Source organism: Crocodylus siamensis, chromosome 11 (assembly GCF_052110815.1).
Source record: "Crocodylus siamensis isolate JL-2025a chromosome 11, ASM5211081v1, whole genome shotgun sequence".
NCBI classification, from domain to species: Eukaryota; Metazoa; Chordata; order Crocodylia; family Crocodylidae; genus Crocodylus; species Crocodylus siamensis.
The window spans coordinates 11,266,964-11,288,378 of record NC_143405.1 but is presented as its reverse complement, the minus strand read 5'-3'; the positions used below and the strand labels follow the sequence as shown (position 1 = coordinate 11,288,378).

Here is a 21,415-nt window from a genome sequence, read left to right as displayed (position 1 = left end):
AAGCCTCATCTCCCCATGCAACTGTTTCCCTCTCAACCTCTGTCGTGTCTATTTTGACTGTAAAGTCCTTGGGGCAGATATTGCCTCTTTCTACATGTGTTTACAGCACCTAGCACACAAGGGTCCCAATGATCTACTGTAATACAAGCAACAACAACAGCAGCTGTTGTACTCCACGATAGAAGAGGAAAATGGTGTCCCTGAATGAATAGCACCTGTAAAGAACTGCTGAGAGAAAAGTCCTATAATACTATGTTGGTAGTGGTAGCAATCCCTCACAGCTGAGGATGATCACTTCCATGGGTCAAGTAAAAACAAACAAACAAACAAACAAACAAAAAACAACACTCTGTAGGAATGAGGAATGGGGTTGAGACAAATTTTTAAAAGATTCAAAAGAGAATGCTCTAGGAACCTACAGGATTTACCAGAGAATAGATGCCCTTTCTCCAGGCTTTTTGAAACACCCAGTAGAATTCTGTTATTTGTAAGAGATTTCAAGCAGCCTTGTGAAAAGCTATAATTTAGTATTGAAATGATATCAGACATTTTCATGGTGGAATATCACTATTAATACTTGCCATAAGCAAATTGAGCCTTAATAGAATCATTACAACCTATATGCTGATTTTCAGGTCAATTAATCTAGATATTAAACAGATGTGGAAATAAAGAACAAGCGAGCCCATAGCACACAATTCAGTTTCATATCCTTGCTCCCTTGATTCCACTGAAGCCATTAGGAGCCAAACACTTTCCTGGAAGTGTTAATTTAATAACACTTTATGTGTTCCGATTCAGCCGGTGGAGAAGCCCCACACCCATTACACAGTCCCAGTAAGAGCTCCTTTTGTGGAAGGGAGAAGAAGGACGGCTTTATTGTCGTAAACATTGGGTCATTGTGTGAAACATTCCTTGCTTTGTGCCTGTGGACAAAATCTGTTTATATGGAATCCATGGATGGAGCTGGAATACTTAACAGCTTTGAAAGGGCATTTTATAAATGTCAAAGGGCCAGATCGTCTGGCCAATGTTACCGCCTCCATAACACCGTTTCCCCCATCCAGCCACTATGAGGCTATAGGAGGAGGGGAGCTAGGCATTGTTCCCCTCAGAAAACCCAGCAGACTTACTGCAGCCTGGGGCAGCACCTAGCACATACAAACTCTTCTGTGTGTCCCTCTGCACTGTTACCCAGGACCATATGGGCATTAGTGCTTGGGGGGCGGCGGACAAGAGACAGCGGCAGTGCTGCTCCACAACAGCCATGCTGCAGGGAGCTGCCACAGTGCCCCCAAGGTTCTGTAGATTCCAAGGGATCAATAGTCATTGCCCACTGCGCAGGAAGGCAATCCCCTAACCCCATAATAGTGATTGCAGAGGGTTAACTCCATTTAGGGATCTTTTTAGGGTTACACACTTGAGTCCCAGACTTCCTCCCAAGGGAGGACAAGGTGACCCTGATCAAGGGCCCCATGACATGGCTCACATGGCTAGAGACAAGGTTAGTAAGTAGCAAATAATCCATCTCTAACAGAACATCAGTATAGAAGCGAACTTTAAAAGATAACATTTGTGATCTGTCATGGCCTAGACTATAGTCTTAAACACAGTCTCATCTGCCTCTTATAAGCCTGGGTAAATGGCCCACACAGACACAGATAGAGAGTCTATATGTGTGTGAACCTTTTGGAAACTCCATACCCATTGAGACAAGCCTGCACCTTTCTGCATGCTCATCTGGGATTAGCATCTTTACTTTTTTTTTAAAAAACACCCTTTTGGCAAAAACCCAATTACCCAGATGTGTCCTGATCAAGTATTCTTGCAACACAAAGGAAGGGCCCCAAGATTGCAAAGATGATGCTCTCTCTCTGCGAGCTGGAATATGCGTTATACCAGTTCTTGAGTGTCCTGTTGTCTGGGGAAAAAAATGTTCCTTCATCAATGAGCCAGATTCTGACTAGCATTAGTCCAAACTAACTCCACTGAAGTCTGCGGAGTTATTCCAAAGTAATCAGCATCGAAATCTGGTCCCTGATGTTCCAGTCACTCATTATTGTCTATATTATGGTTGTCCTTAGAGGTCCCAGTGTTGATCAGGGATCAGCAATACTGGGCTCTGCATAAGTGTATGGTAAGAGGCAGTCTCTCCCCCTGACACCTTACAATCAGAATCAAAAAAGGGTGGGAAGGGCAACAGACAAATGGGAGGTGAAGTAAGTTGCCCCACGGCTGGCTGCATTGCTAAGAACAGGATCCAGGTCTCTCAGATCCCAAGCAGGAATCATACACTGGACTACACCACCTCTCCATCAGTCAGAATTCAGATTGGAGGATTTTAAGTGTGTGGTGTCAAGAGTTTTCCAGAATATTAATTCATCTTTCAGGTAATGTCTAACTACACAGCTGGTCTAAGATGGAAACTAGCCTGCCAGAGGGGTAAGAAAATCGTCTGGGCACAATTACTATTTTTAAAGGTATGATAATCTGCCTTTTAATGCTAAGGCATCAATCAGTCAATTCCTTCCAGGCAGAGAAGTTTGTGAAGGACTCCTGTCCCCAAACAAGTGTTGAGGTCCAACATGTACTTATTATGGGGGAGGGGGGTGTTAATAAGCTGAACCAGATAAGTGAGATTATAACTGATACTTAGCCAAATTAAGCATGGAACAACTAATAATCTCTAGCTGCAGCCTGCTGCTTTTATATTGCCCTCATGTAACAACTTCCATTACAAAAAAATTCAGTCATCCACAGAGATGCTGACGAGGCATTAGTTAGCAGACAATGAACCATCGCTTCTGCTCAACTGGTCTACAGAAATGGGAACAGTGTTTCTAAAACAGATAAACAGCATTTGGGCTAGCATTTTTTTTAAAGGAGTCCAGAGTAGCTGGTCTTATAGGGACAACCTTTCTAAGGTATTTTGCTAATTAAAAATATACAGTATAGTGAGACTTACAAAAGCACCTAACTTTGTAATAAATGAAAGTGAGAAAATGTGTTCCCGCCCTGCAAATAAGTACAATTTAAATGCTGTTCTAATTCTACACTATAATGAAACTAAGACCCTTTGATGAAAAATGAGAGGGGCCCATACAGGTTCGCCAGTATGAAAGGGGCAGAACACTGGACTCAGACAGATCTCCAAGATCCTAAGCAAGGGCTCTAGTCTTAGCCCCACCAGGTCATTGGTTCTGGGGCAGGTCTCCCTCCAGTTGTCACCATAGATTCTCCCCTGGACCTAAGAAATCTTTCCCACTGATAGTGGCTGGATACCTCATGCCCTCATGAAAAACGCAGTAAAGCTTTCTTCTAAATCTTTGGGCACCTAAATATCCAAATCTCCACTTTCCCCACCCAATGCCCCCAGGCTTCCTTAAAAATCCTAGTTTTCCTAGACCTGAACAAATGTTATTGTGAGATGCTGCCGGTCTTACTCACATGAGTAATGCTCTTGTAATTCACATGAGCAAGAATCTCAGGATCTGCTTCCCAACAGCAGACCACTGTAAAGAGGGCATGTACAGTACCAAGGCTGTCCATCAAGTGGATTTCCCCTTTTAGACTCTTGCCACGTCCCCTGCAGCAGAGGATGTCATTGTACAAATGTGCAGAGAGGTGTGCATTTTAATTTCCTTTCCTAGGACTAGAAGGCGTGAGATCCCCCTCAGGCAGCAGAACATCTTTAGGTTAACACATTTGAGATTTATAAGTATGCATTACAATTTTTTTTAAGTGGCACTGAATGACAAGGCAGCCCTCTAACAAGACTTACACAGAGCCTTAGGCGACATGCATGAACTGTGGTTCTACACTGAAGAAAAAGCTCCCTGGAAAGCTAGTGATATGAACAGGCTGCCCAGTTAGCTAGGCAAGTGCATAGCAAAGCATGGGAATAACAGGATGGTGGGCAGTTCTATAGCACGTTTCATTTAAGGATTTCAACGGGATATAAGTAAGTCTCACAACCCCTGTCAGAGAGGGGAAGACTGCTATCCTCACTTTGCAGATAGGGAAGTGGAGGTACAGACAGTGAACTGACTTGTGTAATGTTGCTTGCTAGATAGATGACTAGGTAAGAGAATGAGCCCAAGAGACTAGTGTCTTATCCCTGCTTTAACCTTTACACCTCACTTTCATTAGGAAAACAATGTATTTTTAACCCAGGTTGAGCTAAACCAAATTACAATCCTAACAGAGCCAAGACACTTTCAGTTTAAACCTAATCCTGATTAAGATGAAGATTACAGGCCAAAATTACTGGTCAAAATGACCACAGCCTTTTCTTCACTAGGATTGCCAGGGAGGTTATTGTAACACTGAAGATGCATCTTTTTTCCTATTGGAAAACAAGCTAAAAACTTACAGTCCAAAAGGAAGTTTGCCCAGAAGATCTTCTCTAGCCCTACATTAGCCAACTTCAATAACACAACAACAATAGACTGTATGCAAAAGAAAAAGCAGCAGCATGCCAGACAGAGACACAGGCAGTTGAACACTATGGAGTTTTGGCCCAGTCGGCAACATTTCTGCAGGGGGAGTGGGAGGCCAGATCCTTTAGCTTCTATTCTAATTCTTCCTACTGCTGCATTTTAAGCCCAGATGCTGTAAGACACAAAAGGAGTCATTCATAGATAATTTTGCTTATTAAATTTACTGTCTTTGTTGCTGTTGTGCCAAGCTCCATAGGAAAACCATGGCATCCAACAAGCCTCAACAGGAGAGCCCAACACATTGTAATCTGTAACGACAGAGAGCTCAACTGCTCCATCTCTGCCCATCACTAATAGCACAGAGTCAAATAGGATGCGGAAAAGAGGTATGGCTAAAGTCATCACCTCCCCCAAGTGCCCAAGAGAGCAGAGGCCCTCAACCCTGCCCTGCCTGGAGTAGAGATCAGGACCAAAATACAGAGATGGTACAGGGTACAGCTCCTTATACCTTGTCCTATGTGCGCAGGGAGTTGACAGCAATCCCATCTTGGGATGGAGCTGCTCTACATTGCAATGTACTCAGTGCTCTTTGCACTGGTGGTTCAAAATAAAGAGTCAACTGAAAATTAATTCTAGCCAGGGATTTATCCTAAACTGAGTTTTTAGTCTCAGTTGTTACCATCTGGAACCCAGTATCTTGAAGTATACCAACCTAAGGGCAGGTCTGCACAAGAAGGTTATACCAATATATCCTGAGCAGCAACTTATATAGAAAATACTTAACATAAGTATTTGGTTGGGTAGGAGGGTTAATTCTACCAGTATGACTATAGAAGTTTAACTGTTCAGTATATTGATACAACCAGAACAAATTTCCCATATAGATGAGCCCTGAGTTACCAGCCTCTCTTTCCTGTCCTGAAACACAGCACACTGTTCAATTGGGACACACCAATACTATCCCAGGACACCTGCACTGCATAAAGACAGTGTCTAAAGGAAGCCTGGAGTTGTGACTTGGTATGTATGGGGTGTACTGAGGTGCAACACTTTGGGATTCTGTTCCCATTATCAACCATGCATGTCACAGAGAGCAAAAGGTTCACTGGGATGAAGGTCCTTGGCAAAGGCATAAGAGAGGGACAAAAAGCCCTAGCCAGCTAACCCTCATCATAACTGGAACTCCTCCATCAAGACCCAGAACTTCCGTTGCTCTGCACTAAACCATGTTGCTATAGACAGGAAGACTGGAGACAGATCTCCCCCAGGCTGCTGTTCCTGCCTTCTCTCTTGGCTCTCTTCCCAGACACAGAAAGTGGGAGATAAGAGTTCAACCAGAGGACTTGTGAGGGAATCTCAACCACTGACAAAAAACCAAAACTACAAGACCAAGGGATCTGACAAATTCTATTCAGTTTTAACAAACCAGATTTTACACCTGGACATCCCTGGTTCCTCTGCATATGACAAACAGGCTCCCCCTGCCTTGCCTGGCTTAAAAAAACAATGGCAAGTTGCACCTGACATGTAGCAAGAGATACAGCTGGTATAGGATGCTACAGCAGGAGGCTGCAGACTCAGAAATCTTTATCCAGCAATTAAGACAAGTTTTTTTTAGAGAACAGGGACTCATGAGATACAGCCCTAATTCCCTGTGCAAATAGCTTCCGAAGCCAAAATTAAGAAAGTGGTTGCAAGGTGTTACCCCTGCCTGTCCCGTACTGGTTTCAAAGTTCAGTTCCTTCCCAGTTTGGCAGGGAAAATAGAATATATAGGTGGCAGTGTGCTCTAGGGGATACAGTTCAGACCCAGGGGTCAAGTGCATAGTTTCTATTTAATAATAATAATAATACAGGTATTTTGGACTTGTTTCTACAGTCCAGTTAAGATGTCTGTCTCATGAGTGTTTAGAAAGCCATTTACTGCCACTGCAAAACAAAAAGGAAACATTGTTGCCAGAAGAAATTTTAACTGAACAAAATGTCAGCACTGTTAAAAACAAAAACAAAACAACCACCCCTCCTAAACTTGCCAATGGGCAGTGTATAGAAATGCGCCATCCAAAAAGAGACACTGTGCTGATCTCTACAGATAATCAAGTCATAAAGGCCTTTGATTAGTTAGTATCAGCAGAATCCATTCAAAGTGACAGCATGTCAGGTCAATGTTCACTCCAAAAATCAACAGTATGCCAGAGGAGAGGGGGTTTTCTATTATTTCTATTTTTTTTTTTTTAATTCAGTGGTCTGTTCTAGAGGTCTAGTTAACGATTAGTGTATTGGGGCAGGGGACAGAATGACATGTTTGTTGGTAGAGTGGTCTGTAAAAAAAAAAAAAAAACGGATGCAATCTTAAAGGCAACCTTTACAAGTTGATTCAAACGTATCAGATATGCTCCGTTTGCCCTTAGAGCTCAAGCTCCAGGCATACTGCTTCTCAAATCAGGAACTGTCTAGACTGGTCAGAGTCCAAAAGTAGGTTATTACTTTACTGAGAGAGCCCTTTGTTTAATAAGCCCTTTTAAAGCCAGTATATGGGCATTAATTTATACAACATGCTAATTTGTTTTGAAAACAAAACCAGCTTAAGATATTTATTCTCTCTAAAACAATAAATACTGTGGGGCTTATTATGGGCATTACAGAAGTACTTACATTCCACATCTCAAACTGGCTGGCCACCATGCTACCTGCTGCAAATACACATAGCAAGAAACATTTCTTCCTCCAAAAGCCATCACACCCTCCTCACCACTGTAGGAAATATCCTTTTGGCTGTCTTGTCTATTAGGAGCATAAATTCCTGCCCCAAGACCTTTCTGATGCTCTGTCTGTACAGTGCCACACACAATGGGATGCCATTCTTGTTTTGGCCACAACCCTTTCCTAGAGATTAACCATGTTGCTCATAGCTCATGCATGCAACTTTGATTGAACTTTTACACCAGTGAGAACAGCTCTGGGTTCTAGAGTTTATACTGTTCTCTTGGAGTGGGGATTATCTTTGTATTAAATGAGTGGACACTGTCTAGCATAATGGGGCCTATTGGAGGTAATGAATAATAACTACTAGCTCAACAACCCATCATATGAAAATCCCAGAGTCTTTCTTCCATTCCACACAGTAGCTAGAGAAGGCAAAAGGACTCAGTAAAATAGTTTTGTAGTTAATGGGCCCAAGTCACGCCTGAAACAAGGGGAGTATTTGGCCTTTTGGTTTTTGCCTCTCCTTTAATTTCACCCAACCACATCACAACACTCAAGGCTAGCTGTCTGCCGCGTCTTGCAGCAATATCAATGTCCCTAGTTCCATTACACAGACAACTGACCTAGTTTTTTCTTTAAAGACCTGGCGGTCGTTTCTGTCTGTGGTAGAAATGGCTGTGCGTGGAATTAAAATCAAAGAAGATTTTTATGAATACCCTTGCAATGTCCCCTACCCATCCTATTCCCCCTCCCTTTGCTTTACTCCCTCAGCATGCTGGGGGTCCCACAACACCCTCAGTTGCAGGACAGCTGTAACAGGCTGCAGTCAGAGTATGAAATGATACACAGCTATGCCACTTTCAGAGCTCTGTCCAGACTGAAAAGGGAGATTTTCCAAGGCACAATGCATAGGTAAGAGTCCAACTCCCACCTAACTTCTTCTGTGACTTAAAGAATGTTACCCTAAATTTCCATAGGCTAGCCCAGGGGGCAGCAACCCCCAGCACGTGTGCCAAGCATGGCATGCAAGGCCATTTTGCTCAGCACACCACTGCCAGCCTGGGCTCTGAGTGCTGCTGCCAGCCATGGAGCCCAGGCTGCTCCCAACGGGCGGCTAGGAGGCTGCAAGCAGATTGGGCTCCATGGGCCAGCTGCAGCTGGGAGGCTGCAAACAGCTGCTCTGGGCTCCAGCATGTCGGCACTCTGGCACCTTCCAAGGTAGACATTGTGGTTTTTTCGGCACTCTGGCCAAAAAACGTTGCCTGCCCCTGGGCTAGCCTATTTCATTTAATAAGGAGCGAGGAATATATGGCCTATGTTCTTGCTTATTCTAGGATTGCAATATATGAACTTGGACAAGTGACTCAGGGCCAGACCACGAACCCTTCACTCACATACATCCAGATACTCCCATTCACTCTACTGGTATTACTCACATGAGTAACAGCTGAGAAGTATTAGTTGGATTCATGATCAGGCCTGAGGGGACTGATTTTGTTATCCCCACCTGGATTTGGGATCTTTTTTGTCCATGAATCATGCCACTGCCATTGATTATATGTGATATGAAAAGTAACCGTTTATTCAGCCTTTGTCTTATAGTATCAGAGCCTTTTCTGTGATTACTTTTTGCCTTAACTTCCCTCAAGAAGATAATATTTGCTCGTCCTTTCTACAGCATTTTGACTAGAAATGCTTTCCATTCAGAATTTCCAGACATGTCTAAATATATTTTCGTTGTAGGGTGAAATGAAACAAACTTGAGATTAAAACATTTAGAAAATAAAGGTAAACTTCTGATCAAATCAAAACATTGTTTCATTTTTTATATTCCTTATAAATCTTTAACCAAAAAAGCTGGAACCCTTCCAAAACACTTTCTTCTCTAAGCAATTCTTTTTTTAAAATCAGTTTGTTCCTGCAGAAAATTTCAGTGCTGGCACAGCATTTTCTGATGGAAAAATGTCTCATTAAAAAATGTTCACTCAGGTCTAGCACGGAGATCTCTGGATGGAAAGTAATTTAAAGCACAAACTATCACTATTACAGGGAGCTATGGGATGGATTTTCGCTTTTAGTTCCTGAAAGGTGAATGCTGCCTGTATCTATTGTGGTGAGAGGTCACTAGTTTCTTCTCAAGTTATCAACAAGTCAGCTGTTTCACTTCTCTGTGTACCTAGTACTTCCACAAGTATTGTAAACCTAAAACAATTCAAACCTTTCCCACCATGCTAATTCCAAACTAATGCTTAATTCTTTGAGCTGATCTGCCCGCTGATCCCACAGAACTCACCCTCTGCTACACAGACTAATTGACTCCCCTGGAGCTACCTCCCACTTACTTGCTTTATGGTATTTATATGGCCTCTGAATCCTTAAACCCCTTCCCCTACACACTGAAATTATCAGTCGTGCTATTCAAGGTTCCAGTTGGGATCCAATAGTCAGTTCTGTCTTTTGTGCTGTATTCCCTTATTTATGCATGATTATGCCTGATTAGTTAACTGAAACACTTTTTAAGAGACAGAGAAAAAAATCAGGATACACCATTCTTTTCCTTTAACTCTTAACTTGTGTAAATAGAGTGAAGGGGAATAACGCATCTAATCAGAAGCTCAAATACTGTTTCACATGCAGCACTCTCTGTGAGGCCAGTAATAACTCAATGAAGACAGACTGAATTAGACCCTGAACTTGCAAACAGAAAGGCTGATCCCATACTTATGAAATTAACACACTGACAAGAGCATCTAATCTCATACAGTAATGTGCTCCACACTAAATCAGTGACTGGTTTGGAATCACTTCATAGGAGATTAGCCTAGCCACATACTGTTTCAAGCCAGTACTATTGATGTGCTGGACTGCACTGGCCTCTTATAGGATTCCAATGAAAAGAAGGCTGCAGCTGCTTATCACTTCCCCAAATGAGCTTCCCATTGCCAGGAAGCCTCTTGTTAGCATCTGCTGGTGCGGAAGCCAGCGCAGACTTCAGATGGATGCAGCCCATCATGACAGAGTTCCCCTTTTTGGCCTAGTATTTGTTCTACCAGAACAGAACACAGCTCCATCAAGTCAATCTTTCTCTCTCTAACTGAAGCCAGTGCATGATCTTTCACAGTATAAAATAAAATTTTGTATCACCTAACCAGTCATGTACTGCTGAATGTATAAGGGATGGAGCTGGCTTCTTTCTGTCCCTTGTGGTGATCAGCTGGCATTTGATTAACCTTGAAATCAAACATGCAGTAATAAAATAACCAAGTTGAACATGCTGGCAGGGAGTGGGGAAAGAAGCGGCATAGAGAAAGTTGCTTTATTTGTTTGGTAGCCAATCTATGTTGCTAGGTGGCAGAGAGAATCAGGGCAGAGTCATGACTGGCAGCAGGAAAACAAATTCAGTGTATGCTGGTAGCAAAGGGTAAAAAACATTTAGGGTAGGAAGGCTGTGGAACAGAATAAAAGGAAAGGAAAAACAGAAGACTTCATTGCTACTGCAGTCCACAAAAAATAACTCCACATTTTTTAGTCAAATAGACACTCTTAGTTTCATGCTTCTTTCAAACCAGGACACACAAGAGCAGAGTGTTAATTCAGCTGAAATAAGAAGAGATGTTCTTAGAGTGCAGCTACAGGAAGGAACAACTCCTACCCCACCCCTGTACCATCAGGAAATTGTACAGTGATTGGCAAGGTACTTTGCATCATCTTTAACTCTCAGTGGATAAGATACTGCATGCTAGAAATCTTCTAAACCATATTCTCATACCTGGAACATTCAGCACAGGTTCCCCAAAATATTCACTGAATCAATCTGTAAAGCTGCAGCTAAGTTAGTTTAGGATGGCTTCTGGTTTCACACTGAAACAAGGAACACTTCAGCTATTTTGACAAGAAGTGCATCCACAGCACAAGTCTTCAAATAAAGTTCCAAGCTGGAAGCAAGCTTTGCAGTAAGCTTCCATCTTCACAATGGGCTAAACAATCCAACTTCTTTTTCCCAGCGCATGACCTTGTGACCAGTTTCACATACTGTAAGATGGTCTGATTACCTTTGCAATTCTGGACTATGGCTAGTTCCAAATGCATCTTGCTTTGAGGGTTTTTCTGTTTTGGGGGTGTTTTTTTTTAATAACTCCTCCAAACTCAATTACTAGAATTGAATCACATGAATTTACAACAGAAAATATAGTTACTGCTGCTTTTATGGGTTGAACCAGCTGTTTTTAATGGTTCTCAAGTGCTCCCAACTGTGTAAAATATACTCCAAAGAAAGAACACCTGAAGTCACCAAATTTCTACTGAACATCCAATTACAACCCAGCAGCAACAAGCATAATGCAAAATGACCTTTGCTCCTGGGGCTGCTAAATCTCTAATGAGTCTCACTGGGAAGTTATGCTCTACTGGGAACTTCTTCCCAGCATGCTTGTCTGCAGATGGCCCTTTATATTTGGTAAAGACAATGAGTATTATCCCAATAAAGCTATTTCATACCTCGATGCCACCTCTTTCTTCCTCTAGCCAATATGTTATTGAATCCTCTGAATGTTTTCCTCTTCTCACTGCTGAGGGGCTAGCACATTCTCAGCACTTGAATTTTCACATGAGAGACCAAATCTTGCTTGCTGAACTTATGTGAATGGTCACATTGAAGCCAGCAAGGTGAACGAGACTTGGCCCAGTACATTACAGCTTGATTGTCATGTGATATCAAAGAGATACAGACCAACACAAGATGGGGAGGTGGGTGGGAAACCACTGAATGCAACAGAAAAGAGAGACGGGTTTATTTTTAATCCCATTGTTCATTTCACGTGCTGCGTTGTTTGCATAGTTTCTAAAGCTGCTGCTAGAGCAGCAAGTTACACTGAATTTTTTACAGCTGCTATCAATGTCACCAGCCTGGGTGTAATCCCCCAAAATTTAGCTATTACGTACTCATTAACAAACATCAGTTGTTTGACTGGGCCACATTATTATGAGTAAAATCTCCCTCCTATTAAGTGTTGGCCTAAATTTTCAAAAGTTACTAATGATTTCAGATGCTTCTTTCTGGGGACCCAACCTGAAAGGCTTGGCTTCAGGTGTTATGATTGTTCACTCATCCACTGGTGAACATCCATTCAGGTCCCTTTGAACTGAGTCAAGCCAATTATTCAAAAAAATGTAGTACCCCAAATCAGTAGAAAATCTAATCTGCATAATTGATATGTATTCTGTCTATTGCAGTGACATCAGGACTCCCAGACAAAAATTAGGGCTCTGTTCAAGCAAACACCCAAGACAATAAGTGATGGACTGTATATATCCCAGATTGGCAGACACAGGGCTAATGGAAGCCTGTAAGCTCAATTAGCTTTGTGGCTGCATCTAGGGGGCAAGTCAGGGAGTTGAGTTATTGGGCATAGCTGTGAGGGAGTTAACTGCCTCAGAAGGGGGTCAGGATATCTCAGTGGGGTGAAGGCACAGGCCTAGGCCTAGGTCAATTTGTTGCACAATGGCAGTGAGCCTGGTTACACTGGGAACTGCAAGATATGCTCTCCACCACCACCACCAATGGCTGGAGAGCCACTAAGGGAACAACTACATTCTTGGGGCCACAATGACAAAACAGGAACATGAGAACAGGTTAATGACCAGGAGGCCAAAGGAGGACACCAAGCAAAGAATTCTAGCTGCCACCACCACCAAGGGTTCCGCCCTTGAAGAAGAGGAGGTCTGAAGCCTTACTGAGTGAGACTGAGAAGCAAGAGGTATCCAGGAAGCTCAGGTCTGATATGGATACATGTTTGGTTGGGTGATGGGTTAGGTTTGGCTGGGTTGGGTGCTCCCTCAGCCCTGCTGGTAGACTCCAGGGAAAACCCCCATTTTTTTTTACTCCAAAAACAAAAGTGGAATTGAAGAGGCACCCAGGAAGGAAAGCTGTGGCATGGAGGCCTGGTACTGTTTGGGAATCTGTTTCCATGGGATGTCTGAAAACAATGAAAATCTATAATGCTGAATGATGAAGGGGGGGATGACCCAAGCAGTGGGTCTCTTCCATACAGTCCCTGTCCAAAGAGCTTATAGTGCTTAAGAAGAATAGCTGCACTTCAGACTGAGCCCACTGGTGGGCCTGAAGCAGCAGGTCAGAAGCATTTACCTCCTAGGCAAACCTTTGTTTCATACAAGCCAGAGCATTCTCCCATAAGAGGAGAATACTTCAAAAACATCACTTGTGACATTCTTTAATAAGGGAAGGGAGGCAGGGGACTCTGAGGCAGGGTTAGATACCAGATAAGGTATGGCCCTGCTGCAGGTCTGCCACTTAACTATTTTTTTTTGTGGCACTCAGTCAATGCAGGCTATGCAGTTTTGAGAATCCAGACTTTGATGCAGTAAGTAATGTTTGACAGAACCTCATCCAACCCCTTATGGTTTGCCTCAATCCCCTCACAATTTAAAGGCAAGAAGTGAATCTTGTATTATGAGAAAAAACAGATGCACATGGTATTAAAAGAGAACCTCTGTGTATATACAACTCAGAAATGAAAGTTAACTCCCTTCCAAGCTGCCACATCTTTTGCCACAGCCATGGATATTTTTTATAATCCAAGCTTTGAAAGAGGAGGAGAATATGCTTCATGAAGTTTTATAAGCTCGGCTTCCTTCCTGCTATTTTTTACACCAGCACAGTGTGACAAGCTCCATTCTTGCCTGATCCATACCCCAGATCTTAAAATATATCCACATTACAATGCATGACACACGCACCCTCTCCCACCCCCCCAAGGGAGGCTTATTTAAATGTCTTGTTACTTACTTGTCACAAAGGGAGTTGATGGAGCCTTTGGAACTACAGCCACACAGAAGGCAGAGCCCACTAGTTTGATTCAGGTAATACCCCTCCTTGCAGCTGTCACAAAACAGACCTGTGTAGCCCTCGTGACACTCACACTGTCCTGTTGAGGTGTTGCACTCATTCACGCTTACACTCCCGACAGCACTGCAGTTACACAGATAGCCTGCAAAAGGAAAGAGAATGTGAAACTAATATGCTCTGGTCATAAAATGAAGCAAGACTATTAAAAATATCTAAACAATTCCTATGTTGCCAGGAGTAAACCTGTTCACACTGGCATCTAGTTCTGTGTGTGTAACTTTAAAATGGGATTGGGCAACTCATATACAGTGCAGGACCAAAAGCCGTGGTCTAAACTCATGAGATTGGCTTTAAAAATCTGAATAGTTGTGAGCGCCTCACAGTTATTAATGGATTTCTCTTCCTAACACTCCTATAAGATGAGGTAGTATTATCTCCATTTTATGGATGGGAACAGAGCACTGAATTCCCAGAATAAGGACCTAAGTATCCAAAAAGAGAAGCACACTGCTTGCTGAACTCTTCTTCAATCCTTGTTGTACGTGTCACAACGAGAGCTGCTTGATACTGCAAGTTTCAATCCCTGGTGCTTATTCTGGTACCTGCACAAAAGCTGGGGACCTAAGAGTCTAGCCCTAAATGACCTGCCCCTAGTCAAACTGGAAAACTAAACAAATATCTGCTAAGTCCACTGCTGTAAATACAGTCCTTCCTCTTATTAACTAAAATATAAAACACCCATTTTTAACCTGGGTGTCAACAGGCATAAGTTCACTCCAGCCAATCGAATTACAGCAGCGCTGTCATCTTATCCTGCTAGACCCATATGCACACAGCTCCCACTAACTTTGGTGGAACTTCTTCACTTTGGAACATTTCTAGACTGAGGCCAAAAAAAAAAAAAGACCATGCTTCCTGGTTGGAAATATTCAGTCCATAGAGACGTCCGTCCCTATAAATCTTTAAAAGTGTTTACTGTAAAAAGAAAAGAAAAATTAGCCCCAGCAATTTTTTTTTAACTGACATCATTATTTTAGCTCCCTTTCTTTATTGGAAAATATTTGATGCTTAATAATTCAAAGGATTTATCTGCTAAGACTGAATTAAATATAAGGTTTATTTTCAACCATGGTAAATTGATTTTCAAGGGATTTAAGGAGTTCTGGATTATTATTTAATATTTACTGGGAACAGCAGGTGTGTTTGACACTGTACAAACAGAGGAAGATGCCTTAGCTTCTTGTCTCAAGAACCTGAAGCTTACTGGAACTTTGCCAGAGTAAGGAGTGCTCAAGAGAACATACATTTAATGATATACTTCATTATTAATATTTTACAATGTTATTGCACACTTAGGCCTCAATCCAACAGTTTTCCCCTATTCAACAAAGCACCTTAAGCATGTATTTAGCTTTAGGGACATGCCTGAATCCTGTGGACTTCACTGTAACTTGATCTAACTAGCCACATACATAAATGATGTGCTGAATTAGGAAGGTTTTAAACATGTATTTATAAATTTTGTTGACAGGAGACTTTCCTGAAGACCTCAACATACCTTTAGAAACAACAGCAGTAAGTTTATCCATTTCACAGATGAATTTACCCATTTATCCATTTTGTGATGGCTCCTCTTGAAATATTTATAGGATGTGAATTATAGATCTATTTGCCTAATAAGCTACAAATGTTCAAACAAATTTCTGGTACATTTTAGATTCAGTATACAAAGAGCAAAAGCATTTAAAAACTCTTCTCCAAGAAGAACCATTGAGAATCTTCTATAACCTGAATATCCAGACTATTACACTGCCAGACTATATCGTCATTAGAACATCATGCTACTCATTTACACCCTTGCCAGGTTTTGGCAATTTGGGTTGGGTTTGAGGCTGTTCTGTTTTTTGTTTCTTTTTATTTTGGTTTGGGGGGCGGGGAGGGGGAGGGTTTGGTTGTGCTTGGTTTTTGCTTTACATTAAAAAGATCAATTTTGCATCCAGAGCAAAGGCCATACTGGGGGGGGGGGGGGGGGTTATCCCTACCCAAGTAAAACCAGAGAAACTGCACCAAAATTCATGGCTTTTCTGCATTACACAGAATTGGGCTTAATTTTCTTCAGTCAGAATTAGCCGATAAGACCAACATCTAGCAATCTACATTATCCAGTGTAGCACCCACTCCACAATATAAACCAAATCCCACTGAATTCAAGGCACATTGCTTCAGTTTTTACAGCATGTGTCAAAATATTAATTACTTTTCAAAACTCATTATATATTGTCTATATTTAGCCATCACAAGCTTGATAAAAAAAAAGACACCAGATCAAGTTTAACAGTACTACTAAATGCTAGGAGGGCCATTAAAGTGTTGCAGAATAGAAAGACAATGATAATATATTGCTCCACATTCAGACAATCTCATTGCTGCAGCAGCATAACATTGTAGATCATTGCTTGTCGTTAGTCTACAAGTCTAGATTTCATATAAGACTACAAAAGTGTTCAAAACCAAATCAGCCTGTTTGATATTCAAACATCTCTACAGGAAAGCCAGGGGTAGTAGTCCAATGTTTTCTCTTATTAAACAGATATGTTTTGGCTTAAATAATGTATCTAGTATTAGTTCTACTATTTTAAGGAATCAAAAAGGTGTCAAATGCAGGACCCTGGCCCTATTTGCTGTCCAAACTCATGCCAATGAGAAAAGATTTACAGCTTTAGTTTTATGACTGGAAGGATGGCTGAGTAGGGTGCTAGCCTAGGACTCAGGGTACTACTTCAGGATCAGTCCCCTTCTGTATTCCAAGACTTCTAGTGGGACCAAGTTGCTTAGTTTTTCTCAATGCCTCAGTTTGCCATATACAAAACTGGGATGGTACCACTTTCCTTCTTCACAAGGATTCTACAACTATAAATACTCTAAAGACTATACGGTGCTTAAATATGACAGTAATGAAGGCTAGACAAGTACCTTTGACACACAGGTCTCAAGTACTACAACTAAAAAAAAAAAAAAACCACAGGCAAGCCATCTTTTGTGTTATATTTAGGTCCATACTATAAATGTTATGTCTCTTAAATCAAATTTCAAAATTACAGAAATACCACCAAAGGCTTTGCCTAAGATACTCAGTGTGGCAAAAGAGATCTGTAGTCTTTCATAAACATTTCCGTACACAAAACATTTCAGCTACTCCCGTTTCAACACGGACTGTTTGTTTCACATACATTCTGCAAAAGGGGATATAACCAGTGACAGCATCTATCTGGGTTCAAGAACTTGCAGGACCAAAACCTATATAAAAAAATTATTCTTTGCTCTACTAGGTTGCATCATCACAGTACTTGAATGCTCTAAGCAATATGCAGTATATTGCAACTGGCCTCTGTCCCATACAGTAATTTCCTTCTTTATCCCTTCCTCTCCTGGCGAGAAAGGGCAGTTACATGTAGATTTTGTCCAATAAAGAAAGTGGTGTATGTTTATCTTGGTAAGTGGAAGATGAATAAATTGTTCTGGGTACAACAGGCCCAATTCTCAGCTATAAAAACTGGACTAGCTCCATTAACTTCTGTGGAGTTATGCTAATTGACAGGCGCTGATGATCTGGCTTAGCATACCATAAAACAGCTGTAGGTACAAAACACAGAAAGGTACACAAAGAACTTGCACAAATCCCCTATCAGTTATTGATATCAATCATATTCACAGTATACTCTTAATACGCCAACCTGAAAATTATGACATGTAGGAAGGAGATCCTCAGAGGTATCTGTCTAAACGCAATTCATCTGAGTTGATGGTAATCATAAGATTTCAAAGACCACGGTCCTTCAACTGGGTGCCTCATGTAGCTTTGAGACACCGTTTTGTTCAAATGTCTCATCAAATATCTTTTGCTGTCTCCCAACAGAGGAACACATGAGACAAGAACACAAAAATGACTGTGGGTGTAGCAGGAGCAAGATTTTAGATGGCAGGAATCTGGGCTTAGAAATCCAATTCTCACTTTTTAATCTAACACATTAAAATAGATTGATTTTGCTTTGTCAAGAGCCACCAGAAGAGAACTTGGAATAAACATGAAAAACCCTGGACTGTTTGATGGCTAGATATTTTGCTTTTCAAGTTAAGTGCCCTTAACTACCCTAAGATCCTGGACAGCTTGTTTTTTAATATAAAGTCATGCTCGGGCCCATCCACCTAGAAGGGCAGACCACTGTACTGAGTCAGTTATATTGACATGAACAGGAAGAATTTATTTTCTATCATCTCTTCAATGAGACAGCATATTTGCTTTTGGAAAAGTTAGCCACAGGAAAATTAATGGAAGACAGGCAATGTGCAAAAGCCTTATGCGTCTTCCATAATTTATTAGAGAAACTAAGTCATCTAAAAAAAAAAGTCTTTGGTCCTCTCCAATCACTGAGGATAGCCCAAATAGTTGGAATACCATCATCATTCAATAGCCTGCCACATCTCCACACAGACTGCAGACCAGCAGAGAGGTACTGGAGCAGTGGTTCTCAACCTTTTTAGACTCAAGGCACTCCTGAGAAGTCTGGAGGCACCCCTAGGAAAACGCCAGCTCTTAGTTTTCACTTGTTTTGCTTTGTTTTACTACAGAAAAAGAACAGGGCAATTCTTCTGTTGCAAAGAATTTAGAAAAATCACAACCCCCACATCCCTACTTACCTGGGACACAGTCTGGGTCCAGATCACCGCTGCAGCCTTGCCCCACTCCTATTTGTTCCTATTTGCTGCAGTCTTGCCCCGCTCTATTTGCCCCAGCACTCTGGGGCAGCAGAGCACAGTCCAGCCAGAGATGCTCTAGCCAGGTGCCAAAGTGTCTCTCTGGAGGACCCAGCCTCTGGGCATGCTCCAGGAAGGTGCCCTATGCTGCTTTTTTTTCCAGCAGGGTTTTTTTTGTTTTTTGTTTTCTTTCATATCGGGATTTCCAGGTATCAAATTTAGAGTCTGTGCTGCAAATATGCAGTGCAGGGAACATTTTTCCATTCCCAGAGTGCCTCTTGTGGCATCTCAAAGCAGTTTGAGATGCCACAACAGGCACATCGATGCTCATCTGGACACACCCTTTGGGCTTATCGTATGAATCATGTTTGCACACTTAACAGTGCTAACTGTGTGGCACTCTTCATCCTCCTTGAGAGAATCTCAAGGGCTCCCAAGGTACTACGGCACCTGCTTGAGAATCACTGCTCTAGAGCAATGGTTCCCAAAATGTGGCTTGCAAACCAAAAAAGCAAGCCCTTTTCGTGTGGACCACCTCCTCAGGACCGCCCTTTTGAAATGGTCCTTTGGAAACCCCTGGTCTAAAGGAGGAAGATGGCTACACCAAGGCACTGTGCTACTCTATGGGAAAGGAGAAGAACACTCTTTAGGAAAAAGGCTGACTGACACAGTCCCTTCCCCCCTGGAGACCAAAGACTGACTGCACTAGGTCAAGTAACACATCACACTGGCCCATACAGGATGGCTCCCTGCAGTACAGAAAGATGCCCTACAGCGCCTTCAGTCTGACAGTAGGAAAAAACTAGACAGCAGCTTTAACATCAGTTTGCCAGTGTGTCATCAGAGATTTGACACTGGTGACTTGCCAGACTGGAAAAACCTGGGGCCTAATGTTAAGAAAATAAATAAATATTTCACTGTCCTGACTGTGGTCTGGTTTGAGAAGCCTAGAATATTTCAAAGTCAAAAGAAGAAAGTAATAGTGAACAGTCTACCTTACTTTTGAGAATACGTATGTCAAAAGAAAAAAGGGAGAAAAGATCCTGGAACATTAGCCTGGCCTCTGCATGCAGAAAACCTTTCTTCTATTCTGTCAGGCATACATTTTGTTCTTCAACATAACCTTCAGAAATATCTGAAAAATGAGCTTTTTAAGTGTAAAGGAATTAACAATGAGCAGGAAAGAAAGAAGATACTAATACTTCAAAGTAATGATCTTGATCCTGAAAGGGTCTGAGCCTGCCAGTTGCTCCATGCTGGGCAACTCGGTATCAGGCTGATGTCTTTTGTAAAGGTATATTAGACTGTAACACTAGCACTGCAAATGGACAAGACACTGCCACGGGATGCAGAAGCCCTCGCTCTGTCTCCAGTTCTGCAACAGAGTTCCTATAGATGAGACACTTCATTGCTATGCGCATCAGCAAAACGGGGTTTTTTTCCCTGCATGCTGTGCAGCACAGCACATTGTTGGAGCTGACAAAGAACACTTCTTACTTCATGGGGGTGCTGAAAGTTTTAATTTATTAATCTCTCTAAAGCACTTCAAGACCCTTCTGTAGACAGCATTATGAAACTGCACATCATTCTGACAACCAAAAAGAAAATGTGCTGGCTTCATGAACTGTATCCTAACCTTTATTTTCCAATTCTGGATTTTTAGACGATGTGGTAAAATAAAAGATTTATGCCACTGTAACAGTGGACACAGTGTTTGCAATATTTCTGGAAAGGGGCTGCATTTAATATGCCATTTTAATTTGTGCCAGACCAAAATCAGATAATTATTATGCAAAATTCATAGATTACCAATAGGAGAATGCCTATTACCTCTATTTTTTATTATACTGGGAATGTGCCACACTTAGAAAACTATACGAAGCTCCCCTTAGCAGCACCAATATAATTAAGGTTCTGCGAAGATTTACAAGTCAGCCCTTTTATAAATCACATAGCGTGTGTTGCTCAGCAATTGCTCAGAGCCACAGTCCGCTTCAATCAGTGGCTGAGTTCAAACTGATCGGCATTGCGCAATATGAACCCCTGCAGTAAAAAAACAACCAGTCCCAACTGACTCATGTCAGAGCCTCTTAAAGGTTTACATGGAGACGTAATTCCACATTCCAGTTTTCATACAGATACAAGCAACAGGAGAGATAGCACCAGTTCTGGGTAATTACAGAGGAACCAGCCAGACTGGGTCTATAGCAGCATCTGCCACAGCTTGCAGCTTCCCATCTCAGTCTCCACTTGTGGCAGCTGTAGCAGAGGATTTGCTGTTTGCAGCTGTCGGAGGTCAGAACACCAGGGTTTATCAAATCTCTCCTGCCACATTTTAGATGGAAGAGGATATCTTATTGTACTCGGGAGTATTTCTGACAATGCGTCAAATGTGGAGACAAACTCCCTTCTTCCTTCAGGAGGCTGGGACTATCACAGCAGTGGGCCACTGCAGGCCGCTGGCTTATCTCCCTGACCCAGGAAAGACTCAGCAAATACCCAGAGTCTAGCTCACAACCTTTTCATCAGGATTTCATTTAGTCTTAACAGACAAACCTTACAAAGTTTTAAGTAGCTTAAAAATGAATCAGCTGCTCGGTCCTTCCATAGGCCCTCTGCCTAGGAGTCAGCCTGCTCTGTACAACTATCTC

At 42.0% G+C, this 21,415-nt stretch overlaps 1 protein-coding gene across 1 annotated transcript in view; it reads right to left on the bottom strand.

The window, feature by feature from the left end:
* MEGF9 (multiple EGF like domains 9) overlaps positions 1-21,415 on the bottom strand; it is a 91,951-nt gene that overhangs the window by 23,446 nt on the left and 47,090 nt on the right. Inside the window, exon 2 of the mRNA XM_090022387.1 lies at positions 13,950-14,151. Coding sequence (XP_089878513.1) covers positions 13,950-14,151 — 202 coding nt within the window. The remainder of the gene's footprint in view (positions 1-13,949; positions 14,152-21,415) is intronic.